The sequence below is a fragment of the Hyalella azteca genome, unplaced genomic scaffold (assembly GCF_000764305.2).
Source record: "Hyalella azteca isolate HAZT.00-mixed unplaced genomic scaffold, Hazt_2.0.2 contig16221, whole genome shotgun sequence".
NCBI classification, from domain to species: domain Eukaryota; kingdom Metazoa; phylum Arthropoda; class Malacostraca; order Amphipoda; family Hyalellidae; genus Hyalella; species Hyalella azteca.
The window spans coordinates 1-14,941 of NW_025946048.1; the positions used below are offsets into that span (position 1 = coordinate 1).

The window sequence follows — 14,941 nt, forward strand, 5'->3', positions numbered from 1 at the left end:
ATAAAGCAAACAGAACTTGAGTAATGCATACGGTTATTTTTTTATAGTTTTTCATTTCTTGATGCGTCCTTAATGTGATGGAATATACCGCGTTTACCCTACAATTGATGGAATATTACCGTATCCATGAACATGCCATTGAGCATTTACAACAACCTTGTCCACTGCAAGCTTCATATCAGCAGCCTTATAGCATTTTTTCTGTATCTGTAAGCTTACAGGACAGCTTGTAATTTCACACCATTTTAATTACATTAAATGAATTTACTAAAAATAAGATCATGAAAAACATACCTGAAACAGAAAGGAATGTTTTAGTGACAACCATCATATGTTTTGGAGAAATTAATCATAGTTTAGGTCAATTACTTTTCATTCTATGATCATAGTATGATCATATGATGCCTGGTGCACAATTCTGTCAGTATGTGATTTGGTCTGACTGGCCCGATAATATATAATTATCTCAAAGTTCAGGGAGCTTATATAGGCATGCTATAGTGACATCACGGAAGTGACGCAGTACCGTAAAATGGGGTTACTTTGACCGGCGGGGTAACTTTGACCACTTTTCGTTTTTTTAACAAAAACCCCAAAAACTCAGAAACGATTCGACATAGAAGAATTTTGTCAATGGCCATCAAAGGCCTAATACTGAGGCTACGTAACACAATAGAAAGATTTAAAAAGTTTGCATATCTAATAGGTTAAAAAATTAAAAATGTGACCCACAAAAAAGAGCTATTATTTAAAGCCTGTCGGAGTACCCCCTCCAATTTTTTTATTTATTGGTAAAATAACTCCAGGTTTTGATGCTTTGTAGTAGAACTCTTCTAGTTACATATGCAAAAGACAAATTTCAGAAAAGTGTCATAGTTTGCAAATGGGGGGCGCCACCCCCAAAGGGGTAACTTTGACCACCTAATGGCAGCCGTGACGGGGTAACATTGACCGGCTTGGAAATTAAGTTAAAATTACCATAGGTACCTATATAACATATTTTATGTTTGATACACCTATTAATGTTTTTTTTTATGTTTCAGACTCTACAGAGTCTTATATATGGTAATTTTAACTTAATTTCCAAACCGTGTTTCAGACTCTACAGAGTCTTATATATGGTAATTTTAACTTAATTTCCAAACCGGTCAATGTTACCCCGTCACGGCTGCCATTAGATGGTCACATTTCGCCCATTTAGGGGCGGCGCCCCCCATTTGCAAACTATGACACTTTCCTAAAATTTGCCTTTTGCATATGTAACTAGAAGAGTTCTACTACAACGCAACACAACCTGGAGTTATTTTACCAAAAAATAAAATTGATTTTACCACCCGGTCAAAGAAACCCCAAGAGCTGGGGTAACAAAGACCATCACTTTTTTTTAAATAACATCAAAACTATGAGAGGCAGGAGCCAGCAATTTATGGTGAGTAAAGCTAGAGTATAGACCTGTATTTTGCAGGTTTCAATTTAAGTTTAACTTATCTAGTAAAAAAAATGGCATCATTTCGAAAAAAAATGGTCAAAGTTACCCAATTTTACGGTAACTGCTAACACAAGTAAGGGAGTTATGGTAGACAGCCTGACAATTCTATATATGACATTCCATGCACAATTTTGTGATGACCGATGATGCACTAATTTTTCGATGAGTGAAATTTTTTTGCCTAGCAAGGTAAATGTAATAAATATTTTTTGTTTTTAATCATTTTTTTATCAACTGGAGCCTTTGCTAACTAAGGTTCTACTGTAAATGCATTTTTGGGTGTGTCCTGAATAGCTCCGGGGGGGGNGGGGTGTCCCGACTCCCGACTAGCCCCGCCATGCGGAAATGGCCGCCATTTTTTTTTGTATGAGATAGGACAATTCCGTCAATTACGTTTTCAAGCCGACACCTAGGTGCATCTTTTATGTAAGTACAATTTTTTAATACAGCGAATATTTTTTTTTTGCTACAGACCTTAGCAGAAGTAACTTTTCAAAATAGCATTTTTCACCATTTTTTCCAGGAATTTTTTAAAGCTAGTAAATGTAGTATTTTTCGACTTCCTTTATACTACTTAGATAGGAAAAATGTTGATGTTTACGCTGTTGCCGGGAGGCTTTTGTGGCTTGTGTAGCACAGCCTATCTGTACTTATTTATCCTTGTTATTTGCCTCCGGCCTTGCTTTTACCTCACCTCAATGTCTTTGTCCTCTTCTGTTTCAGTCTCTGTTACAGAGATTCATTAACTATAAGCTGAGCCCAATGAATGACACTCAGCTGTGTAACAGAGCGGTCTGACAGTCCTGACCACTCGTGCTTAGCCATGCTGGTTAGTGAATGTTCACCCTTGTATATATATATATGTTTTGTCCGCATTTTAATTTACTTGTGTTTTCTGTAAAAAATGCATTGGTTCTTGATTTATTATGATTCTTTGATTCATTGCATTCAGTACTACTGCATTTTCTCATCTTCCCTATTTTAAACAACTAGTCAACGTTACTTACTTAATAGTCTGTTATTGCATTCTTTAACTGTGTTCATCTTGCAAACCCTTTTGGTTCTTTGGTTACTTAACTTGTTTTGACTCCATTTAATTATGATGATATCCCTTGCTTGTTTTGTTGACGTTAACTGATAAGTCCCTTGCCTTCACTTTACCCTGCAGTGCTTGATTACTAATTAATCATTTCAATCACAGCTTCTTAAATTATACATCCTTTGCTATTTTATTAATTTCATTTATTTGTTACAGCTGGCACGGTAATGTCAAGTCCACATTAACCCGGCCTGTGCTCTTTCCCTTATTAGTGATTTTTGGATTTTATTTTTGCCTACCTCAAATCTTAATTTGTTCATTTGATATTGTTCCTAATAAAATGTAAAACCTTAAAGCTTTCAAACCTTAAATTTAGACAAGAATTAGCGCTTCCACAAATATTTATTCATTCTCGTTGTCGTGGCCCTTCCTGTTATAAGAGGGGATAAATTGCAACTCCTCGCGGTGCGCTGAGACTCACACGATAACAACGCCACTATATTTAGTTTTGCAATATTCCAATTTGTTTTGCTACTATAACTGTTTTACGCTGTGTCGGAGGACTGTCCCGAGTAGCCCCGCCCCGCCAGTCCCGAGTAGCCCCGGTCGACGGTATACTAAGTAAGCTTGTAGGGCTTGACTTGAGAAGTGTCCATTTCCACAATTCCTTATTATTTTTCTTTCCAGGTCTTCCTTGCCTTTCTGGCATTTAAAAAGTGAAGTTCAACATAAGCTTCTGCTTCCAATTTATGAATTTAAGCCATGACTGAATATTGTGATTCTTATGGAAAGGTTTTAGATGAAGAGACAGTGAGCAATAATACTCAAAGTTCTGCCAAAGAAACTGATTGTGAAAATGAAGTCATTGCAAGGCCATTTATTGAAGAAAATGGACTGAATAGACCTGTATCTCAGCGCATAGTTGATCTAGCTGAGGCAATTTTATCCCTTCAGTCTCCAGATGACTTGGATGTTCATACACTAGCTGCTCAAATAAGATCCATTAGTAATGAGTTGGACTATAAGTAAGTCATCTCTGTGTCATTGATAAAGAAATTTTGTTCAATATCACGCTATTTTTCTTCTACAAAATTTGTCCAACTGCATGATACTTACTATTGCAATAGTGAAGCATATGATATGTTGTTCAAAATATGATGTATTTACACTCGTGTAACAAACAGTGACATGTGGAATTATTTGTGTTTTTACAGGTGGCTTTGCACCCAGATCTGCAGTGCAGGTTCAAGCAACCGTAGAGCAGCAAGTGTAGTGGCTGCTGTGTGCAGAGAAACTGCAACTCATGCTGTGGGAGCAACTAAAATGAGAAGTCTCTTGTTCAGGACTGCCCAAAGCTTATATGATGGTCAGTTATAATGAATAAACCATTCTTATGTTAAAATATAACTTATTACCTCTTTAAACTTGAAGCTAATTCTTGCTTTTATGCTTGACATATTTAATGCATTTTTATCCATGTATTCTTGTTCATGCAAATTTACCTTATTTATGCTAGATTATCTATTGAAATTGCATTGAAAATTTCTTTATTATTATCACTCTTTTGCAGAACATGACTTACTTTCCAAAACTGACCACAAAAAATTTGTCACTGGGACATTGTTCTTGGGAGAGCTTTTCTACTATGTCAAGAGCGAATCAGGGTCACCATTTGCAGTCAGTTCAATTTTTTAAGGTTTTAGTCTAGTCATATACGTACATACCATATATAAGCTTTGAACTGAAAATATTTCTATCATTCCTTGACAAATTTTGCATTGGCCAAGTAATAATGTATGTAATGATAAGCTTCATTATCAAAAAAAATGTCAACTATTAATTTGTCTGATTAAATTTATGCTTGACTGTGTAACATTATTAGTCTATGAAATAAATTTGTATTTACAGGTTTTAGCCCAACCCCTAGTGATGATGCTTGATAAAATTCTCCAGAAATATTTAATGCAGCCACATACGCTCAATCGACATCATTTACCAGCATCACAACATTCCTGTAAGAAGCAGAACATTTCATCACCTACGAGACTCCTTGAAAAACTTGATATTTCCCATGATTCTGAAAGTCATGCAACAAAAATGGATAATATTACTAGAAATGAAGAATCAGTCAACCCTAGAAAGAAAGATAATAGTGTACACTACGATCCACTAGCCAGCAAAAGCAATTCTTGTACTGAAACCAAAGATTGTGTGCCAAAAAATGAAAGTGTTGTAAATTCTACTGTGTCAAATGATGGAAATGTTGTTAATGATCTAGATGACAGAAATGTGGTTACCTGTAATGAACGAGAAAACTATGATGAATTTGATATTAGAAATCATGATGATGATCATTTTAATGATGATAATAATGAGGGCAGAGTAAATGTAGACCAAGACATAACACCTGACATGCATGAGAGTCCAGGTGTAGACGAGGATGTCAGAAGCTTGGCAGAGCAGCTAGATGAAGATGTCATGGTGGTTGCTAGGCAGGTGAGAAACATTTTCTGCATATTTAGTGGTAATTGATGCACTTACTAAGATATATCAATTGCTATTGGCATGCATATTAACATACCTATTTAATATGTATGCTATCAATAATATGAAGTTTCTGGCCTTCCATCCATATATTGTTTACCCTGATGCTTCTTCATGAGTACCGGTACCTGCTACCTGTACTCAGATGTGACAGTGGAAATATTTATCGTTATGGTTTCTTACATCACCTTAGCTGCTTAGTGAATATTTACAATATTCTATCTAAAATATATATTATGATAATTTTTACTTTGGTACCTTCCCATAGTTATGATACTAAAATGTTTTTTTTTTCATAAATTAGGTTAACCAGTGTTGATAATAAACTAAATTTAGCTTACTCATACATCTTGATGTTTTTGGTAGAGCTACGGTACTGCATAACCAAGAATTAACTGGCTGCAGAGCTCACTAGTAGGTGTCCATTTGCTTGTATTTCGAAAGCACATACTGTCATAGGCTCAAATTATTATGCCCTGGCAGACATATTTTTATTGTTTGTCATAGCCTTGGCAGACATGTGTGTTTGTTGCAGCTCCCTCAAATGTGCTTTTTTACAGCCCTTACACATATTAGTTTATTACAGTTGCTGCAGAATGGCGAGTGGCTGCTGCGGTTGTGCCCTGATGGCGTGGCACGTCTTGTGCAAGGCGTCACGGAGCTTCTGTGCCGCGCCTGCCTCTCCAGCACTGCCACCCTCCAGGTACTCTTGTGCCTTGTGCAGGTACGCTGCCCTGCACCTCCTGCCACTGCGAACTCTGAGTGTAGACGAGGATGTCAGAGGCTTGGAAGAGCAGCAAGATGGACACTGAGTTTCAATTGTCATGGGCTCAAAACTAGTACCTAATCTAGTGACCTCAGCCTGCGCTGTTGCGAGTGAGGCAGGCAGTAATGAGTGAGGCAGGCAGTAATGAGTGAGGCAGGTAGTGATGAGTGAGGCAGGTAGTGATGAGTGAGGCAGGCAGTGATGAGTGAGGCAGGTAGTGATGAGTGAGGCAGGCAGTAACGAGTGAGGCTTATGAGGGTAATGCTCTGTCCTCCGTGCAGGTGGCCTCAGCGCTAGCGGAAATGTGGCCGCTGCTCAGCCCGGCCGTCCACCCGCGCACCAGCCACGCCGTCCTGGCCGCTAAGATGGGCCTCTCCCTCAACCTCTGATGCATGATGTCCTCTGATGCATGATGTCCTCTGATGCATGATGATGTCCTCTGGTGCATCATGTCCTCTGGTGCATGATGTCCTCTGATGCATCATGTCCTCTGATGCATCATGTTCTCTGATGCATCATGTCCTCTGATGCATCATGTCATCTGATGCATCATGTTCTCTGATGCATCATGTCCTCTGGTGCATCATGTCCTCTGATGCATCATGTTCTCTGATGCATCATGTCATCTGGTGCATGATGTCCTCTGATGCATCATGTCCTCTGATGCATCATGTCCTCTGATGCATCATGTCCTCTGATGCATCATGTTCTCTGATGCATCATGTCCTCTGGTGCATCATGTTCTCTGATGCATCATGTTCTCTGATGCACAGTGATGATCTGTGATGTTTGCTGATGCATGCCTATTCTTTCTGCTAATGCCCTCTGATACTAACTGATAGTTCATGGTTACAAGCTAATTATCTCGCAATTATCTTTTATCTTTTAACCTGATACTCTACAGTTACATGCTAATTATCTCAAACTCTGCACCAGACTGTCTTTCATCTTCCAATTCTTACTTATGCTACAGTAATTAATTTTACTTTATGAAAATTGGCTCAAGCAACGGAACCAAATTTTCTCTAGCCTTTGATTTTTGATTATATTATCCATATGTGCAATTTCACTTTTATTAATTCAAAATTGATATTTTACACCGTACGATTACAAAATCGCTTTTGATTGTTGTGGTGTCTAGATATTTCTACAGACTCTTCGAGTGCAATACAACGCCTGAACTTGTTATCTCAGAAGTGTATCGCTATTTTGTATCTTGAATGTCAATCTGTACGTCTCAAATTCCACTAGATTTTACATTTATTTTATAAAAATCTCGTTTAGTAAAATAACTTGTCAATTTGAGTATATAGTTAGTGTACTCGAGTATTAAAACTACCATGAATTGAAGGGACTCTTTATGAAAATAAAGTTATTTCATTCAATAATAGCGTAAGTTTTTGATCGAGCAATTTGTCGGCTGTTTTCTCTGGTCACTTCTTTGAATTTGTATATACCGTAAGTTTTTAATTTTGTTTGAGTCATCATGTGTTCTATGTGCCTCGTATATTATCGCCTATACAAATTGTTTATCCTTGAAAATTTGAGCATTTCTACATCTTTGTCTCTAGTTTGTTTGTTTTACTACAAACTTGCAATCAACGGTCATTATTTTTCACAAACATCTGATGGTGTCTGATCTGTCATGGTGCATCTGATTTTTTAAATAATAATTTTTTGTGTATTCAAAAGTATTGATTCGTTTTAAACACTATGGTATTTCGTGGAAGTAATTTTAATAATACGGGAAGGGCAACTTTGTACAATTTTCCGCCAAATTCACAATCGTTGTGTCGTATTATTATCACTTTAAAGAAAATAAATTATTATTTATTATAAATTATAATGATAAGTGCAAGAGCAAGAAAGGCTGGAAAACGTGATCTCACTCACTGCCTTCCGTTTAGATATTGTATGTTAATAATATTTTATAGACTTGCTCTATATAAAAGAAGCGTTTCAATATGGTTTTTGAAAAGTTTTAATATTGATTCCCGAATTTCAAATAAGTTAGAATGTTAAAAAATTTTCAATCCTCCAGTTATCAGCGACGAGCTATTACCTCTCATGTTCAGTAACATGTTTTATGCTGATTGAACTGAATGTTATTTGATGAGCGCCTGCTATCTAAACTTCTACGTGCGGTATTCTACCGTTTGACTATAAATTTTTTATTTTATTTACCTAAATCTCATTTTAGAGCTACTTTCTATTGCCATTTATTGCTTATTTTTGGGGCAGCTTTCAATCGCAGCTGGTAATTTCTATGGCTCATCAATGTTTTAATGTTCATGATAGGGTTTGTTGAATTGCAGCTTCTTCATTAACTGAATATGAGTAGATTCTCTTAGTTGATTATCTTAGGCTTAATTAGATGCGAAAAAAATTACGAATAACTCTGATTGAACAAATGAAAACAAAAATTAATAACTCGGCAATAAACCACACAACGATTCCAGTTGCAGACTTCAAATGACGTTCTACTGTCGTGTTAAAATCACGGACCTAAGATGATCTTTTTGACCAACAACTTATTCCTGAATTAAAAACTTGTAAATATTCTTGTATTAATTAGAACTTTTTGAAATGATGTAGTACAAAGTGTTTATAAATCATAACACTGTTAGTACTTTTTATATAACGGTAAACCGAATTTCAATGTAGGTATCTGTTCAATTGAAGTATCACATTGATAGCGTTATGACTGCATAAAAAAGCTGCCGAATAATGTAATTTGTATTCTTTATTTTCATTTAGAGTCATATCTTATCTCAATTGTTCTCAAATATGATAGTTTCACTGTATTCTTCATTGCCTTATTTGTTATGTGACTTGTCGTTGTCATAACTCCAATTGTGAACCAGAGAATAACTTCTAGTCCGTACCGAAATTATATTCTAATTGATAAGTATATATAAACCAATTGTTAATTCTATCTATGTTTTCTGATTTTGTTCGCGTTAATTTTCCCATCTCATTATCGTTGAGCAAGTTTTACTCATGAACTAATATTTAAGTTCCATCCTCCTTCACTGTTTGGTTAAGCTCTCATAATGTCCTTATTTCCTTGCGATTCCTTCATCATATTTGTGTCGTGTGCAATTTATTCTACTCGAATCCTTAAGAGATCCAAAGTTGAAGGGAAAATTTGCATCGCTGTTTTCCATTTATTCAGGATTTTAGATTTATTTTTCTGTCCGTTTTCGCACGTTTTCCTGATTATTTCGCGACTCATTTGAATCATAAACGAAAAAGAGGCGTGATTATATTATTTTATTACTGCATCTAATGAGAACTGAAATTTAATATTCTGTTATGAACAACAAATGACTACGTTATCCTGCTATGAATTGAAACATGGCGACTTAACAAAATGGTAACATAAAAATTGTCTTTGTAACAAGATGGTCATGAGCGAATATGTAATACGCGCACCAACTCTGCTACTGCAGACAAGTTCTCCCGTCACTCTGAATGAAATTCCTGTGTGTTGATTGCAATTTTGGTGTAATTTGTACGTAAACTACCAGTGATAAGTATTCTCTACGGTTGCGACTTGCATGAATAAATGAAGACACTCTGTGACGGAAGACCTTGTAGACAAAGATTATGGTACGTTGAATCAGGTTAGCAAAATTGCATAACAAATTCAGTCGGTAATGATTCAGTTTGTGTCTGAAATCCGTTTCTGTTCACCAGTTGTGTTGGTGTATTGCGGTGAATGTGCAATAGCTGTCCTTATTTCATCGTTTTCTCTTTTTCCGTTTTATTTTATAACTTAGTTTAATTAATGCAAAACAATGTTCAATTTAACGACTGTAAAACATTTTTCAGTTTAATTACCGTAAAACATTTTTCCTGCTTATAACTCGTCGACGCTTTCGTGTCTCGGTTGAGCCGAAATTCTGTTGATGTTTTCGATGGCCTTGAACATTCAAGCAAATTGTTACGGTACTGATGCTGATTTTGAACTTGTAAAGTAATCCTTGTTTCACGCTCTACTTAGGATTGGCTTACAGAACCGATGTGCATGTTAGAACGAGTCTATCCATAACTGATCATTCAGCCGATACATAACTCATATTCAGCCTGTACTTGTCTCATAATTACGTCTTTGCACTATTACAGGACTGGCTTATAGAACTGATTTATGATTCACAACAAGCCGATACATAACTGACAATTCCGCCACTGTTTCCAACAGTACTACAGGATAAGCGTACAGAACTGATTAGTGTGTCGGAACAACCACAAAACGTTAACGCTTGCTTGTGTTAACGTGATTCTCAAGTCAAACTACCTATGTCAAATGTTGATAACGATTTCTTCCGTGCAAGACTTCTCCTCGAAATAGGTAGATGAAGTTCTTGGTTTTTGAATGGAGGATTTTCGTTGCTTAATGATCGATTTCTAACGATACAAGTGTCACTTCAATTCAGAGGCCTCCATGGTGTGATATCAGTGCTTGCGGTAATTTGTTTCTCTGTAAGAACAATTTTATTTTCATAATGCCCTAACTTAAAGGTTTTATTTCGAAGCATTGGCTACGTAGTGCTTGCTTTGTTCAATATTTAGCTTTCGTGTAGGCATTTCTCTACAGATGCTTCGTCTAACGTGCCTCTATTGTCCTGAGATACACTGAATTTTCCACGTTCTCGGGACGATTTTTATCACCGATTTAATAATCTTATGTAGCTAAATATTTGAAGCGATGGTAAACATATGGCCACCAAAGTATCTAACAAGCTTGATAATCTTATGATCAAGTTGCTGGTGGCCTGAACAGTTCATTCTCCCAGGCCGGTATTTAAACACCTGCCAACTGGATGTTTGACTTTCATTTTAATCACTAGGTCACAAGTCGGCCAAATTTTATAGTTCGCGGTATCCAGGCTTAAAGGGTTTCTTTGTTGGTTTTAGTGATGAGGAGAGCAAGCCTCACTACCAGGAGCTTTATTATTAAAACTCGCCTTGGTATTCGAAGCGTCTGGCTACTCGTCTGATTGGTGGGATCAGCTTTGAGCAGTGATAGGTTGAGGGAGTTATGAACATTTAACTACTCTTAATAATAAGGTCACTTTACTTTCAACCAAAATTGTACCTGGACATTACTACATTTTCCTCTCAACGGCGCATTTTTTTCATCTTACGGATTAGAAACCTGCAGAAAGGTAATGTTGTAGCGTGTAATGTGGCTGAACGCAAATTTGACTAGTTATAGCACAACCATTTTTTTGGAACATTATGCCGTATGTAATGTACCACAGATGCCGTGCACCTTTCGTTCCCTTCACATGCCGGACATCTGAATAAAGCGCAGGGAATTGCAAATTTATTTTTTATAAATGAAGTGAACAAAATTTGTGTGCAGAAGTTGAGAAGGGATTGGGTGACGATAAAGCGATAAAAGACATGACTTGATCACAAAGCTGGGGAATATAATGTAGGGGGCCGTTAATTTGTTCTCTATAAACCTAGGACATGGAGGGTTGACCAAAGACAAGTTAAACTGACGTTATAGGAACGCTGCGGCACCTAAGCAGGATTAAGTGTGCGTCAAGCTTATCTGTACAAGGACCCTCAAGTCCACGCCAAGAGTCGTTGTTCTATTGACCGTCACGCAAGCACGGTCTGCAGCTAATTCTGCAGACGTAGACGACGGCCATGGCCGGTATTGACAGCCACTCGAAAGTTCGGGTCATTTATACATTCATACGACGACTCGTATTAGTTACTGTCAATATCCTTACTAGCGCTGATGATCGGGACCGTACCAATTATATTATTGATGGGCGGTGTTCGATACCCGAATATCAATTTCAGCTTAAAGATCGCTGAACGTCTCTTTGTCCCTTGAGTGGTTTCACGGCAAAGTGGCGGCCCCAGTGTTTATATTGACCTTAACTAATAAGACGAAATTGAGATTGCTACTTTTATATAGACTTTTGACGTTCGTGCAACAGGTTTGTCGTATGAATGTATAAATGACCCGAACTTTCGAGTGGCTGTCAATACCGGCCATGGCCGTCGTCTACGTCTGCAGAATTAGCTGCAGACCGTGCTTGCGTGACGGTCAATAGAACAACGACTCTTGACGTGGACTTAAGGGTCCTTGTACAGATAAGCTTGACGCACACTTAATCCTGCTTAGGTCCCGCCACGCTCCTACAGCGTCAGTTTAACTTGCCTTTGGTCAGCCCTCCATGTCCTAGGTTTAATTAAAATAAACTAACTGCTCCTACGTTATTCTGCCCCTGCAGCTTTCTGGTAAAGCCATATCTTGTCTTTCATTGCTTCAACGTCGCCCAGTCCCGTCTCGACGTCTGCATAAGTTTCATGTTCGATTTTTCTATACAAAACAAAATCTTTTCAGTCTGACGACTGTTTGAATTATTCAAATACTAAAGTGCAGAATTATCTTTCAGTTTCAACTATATATGCTGGAGCAAGTATGTTTGTTACGCTTTGTTATAGCTGGCACTGGGATAACAAAAAGCAGGTTATCGAATGATTTTAATATAATGCGTTGATACGTATAGTAATTTTCAATTAATTAAAGGTGTAACAACACTTCAATTTGTAGTACATTGCAATGGGTACATTGGTACAGATTGAAACAAACCTAAAAATTACTTGGAAACTAATTTCAACGTCCTGATGAATTCGGTGGTTTTTAGATTGATAGCTGGCGACTCATTCTTGCTAATGAGAGCTTCAGTTATCGCCAGTCTTGACGATGCTGGTGCAGGCCTCCAATGTGTCGGGACTGAGTGTCTCGCTATGGGACTCCCTTATGCGATTCTTTGGCTCTCCACTTCTTTATTTATAACAAAGTATATTTGTTTGACTGCAACGACTTGCCCGCTCACACGCCGCTACAATATGGATGGCGAAAGAACCGCATTAAAGACGCTTACAGCGAGACCGTCACTCCGCGACATTGGAGGCCTGCACCAGCATCATCATGCAGTGCCCCGACGCTTCAAGACTGGCGATAACTAAATGCCTCAAAAGCAAGGAATTGCCAGCTATCAACCACAAGCCACCGAATTCTTCAGGACGTTTAAATTAGTTTCCGAGTAATTTTGAGTTTCATGTTTCCATCTGTAACCAATGTACTAATTGTTTTTACTCAATACGCTTCAAATTTAAGTGTTCTATTAAGTTTCAAGTGTATTTGTTTTAAGTGTTCTATTAAAATGTCATTCGATAATCTGCTTTTTGTTCTCCCAATGACAGCTAAACTTTTGTTCGACAAAATGCACAATAATTTATTCAATGACACATGCACAAATGAATAACTCCTATCTAACTATACAAATTATTGTGCATGATTGTAGCTTCAACATTTCTTATTGGCGCAACCCTATGACCAGTTTGTTAATCTGTATACGCTGTGTAAAGGTTTCTTGTTGAGCTTTTGTTTTATACTTAGTATCTCAGTAAGTGCATTCCATGAAAAAGCATTCCCCGGCTGCAAAAGTACACGTGTCAATTTTTACCTAGTATACTTTTCCTCGTTCCATGTCATGAGCTTATAACAAGGATAAATATCTGCACACCATCTATGTTTAATACATATAGAAACTAATATTAGTTCAACCCTTACCTTCGAGTTCGATGTAGGTAGCGTTCACTTGAGTGCTGTACTGGGATGGTCTTCCAAGAAATCGCTTAGATGCTACGAGCAATATAAATATTTGAGGAAACTACAAAAGCCCAGGCGTACAGTTGTATAAACTACGAATTCAAAGGTGTACGGACGTCAATTCTTAATAATTCACGAGCCATGCGTACTAATAAATAATTGAAGCAACTATGATGCAATAATTTATGATGAAATGTAGGTATGTTCTTACAAGACGCCGTTTTTAGTTACTTTCATAAATAGACGTACTCTGTTTGAATTCGTATAGATAAAACTGCTGCATACTTACTAGATTACATTATTTTACAATCATTAGCCTGAAGCAAGATCAAATAAATAGTCACAAGGAATTTTTCCATTGACGAAGATCAACAAAATATGTTCCATAATCCAGCATGTATCTTTGAATTTTACTCACCACCGTATGAAGTTCAAAAGTTAAATCCCATAGATATGCGATGGGGAATTTAGTACTTACCCCTCTACCGCCTGACACGAGTAACCGGAGCAATATTGTCACAAGTCTACTACCCAAAAAAGGATACGTTGCGAGTGAGCGCAAAATGACTTGAACTGATGGTTGCCGCCACTACGACAACTTTAAAATGTTCTCTGTTGCGTGCAAACGTCCTCAGGTTGCTACACTCAATTGTTTCCGTATAATTTCAGTTCAAAGTTATTTTCCCAGAGAGTGACACGGCGGTAGAGGGTTAAAATCCTTACTCATGAGATTATTCATCTTGATTGAACAGTAATCGTGATACGCTGATATCGTTACAGCGCATATTTAAGGTCGTTAGCACATCACATGTATACGGACATGACGTTATGAGAATTTCTGCTAGTACCAAGAAGATATTTTGCTCATTAGTAAGATAATGGACACGTACCAAGAAGATATTTTGCTCATTAGTAAGATAATGGACACGTACCAAGAAGATATTTTGCTTATTAGTGAGATAATGGACAAGTAGCAAGAAGATATTTTGCTTATTAGTGAGATAATGGACACGTACCAAGAAGATATTTTCCTTATTAGTGAGATAATGGACACGTACCAAGAAGATATTTAGGTTATTGTTGATAAACATATGCAAGTACCAAGACAATAATTAGACTTAATGAGATAATTAGAGAATACAAAGAAAATATTTGGCTTATTGATCATGAGATTACTATACCTGCCCTGCTATTGCCACTCAACAAGCTCCATCATTACTGCAAGTGTTCCGTCCCAATGACACGAGACTCGCAGATCATGACTTCGTACAAAAATAATGGAGACAAAAGTGAAAGAAAAAATTGCCATTTGACCAGCATCTTTGACGAAGTAATCGCCTGCGTCCCTCTCTCTCGCCTGCTGCACTCAGAAAAACGAATAGGTCGTATTGTCCAAAAAGTGAGTTTCTTACCCACATCACCAGCCAAAAACGTACGTAAAATTTTATTTTGTCA

The 14,941-nt window shown here is 37.3% G+C and overlaps 1 protein-coding gene across 1 annotated transcript; it reads left to right on the top strand.

The window, feature by feature from the left end:
• Positions 1-3,214: 3,214 nt before the first annotated feature.
• Positions 3,215-13,339, top strand: LOC108670650. Its single transcript, XM_047884800.1, has 6 exons — positions 3,215-3,553; positions 3,743-3,894; positions 4,099-4,205; positions 4,437-5,024; positions 5,659-5,775; positions 6,120-13,339. Exons 1-6 carry the CDS (start codon positions 3,291-3,293, stop codon positions 6,225-6,227), a joined length of 1,335 nt encoding a protein of 444 aa, XP_047740756.1. The 5' UTR covers positions 3,215-3,290; the 3' UTR covers positions 6,228-13,339.
• Positions 13,340-14,941: the final 1,602 nt, after the last annotated feature.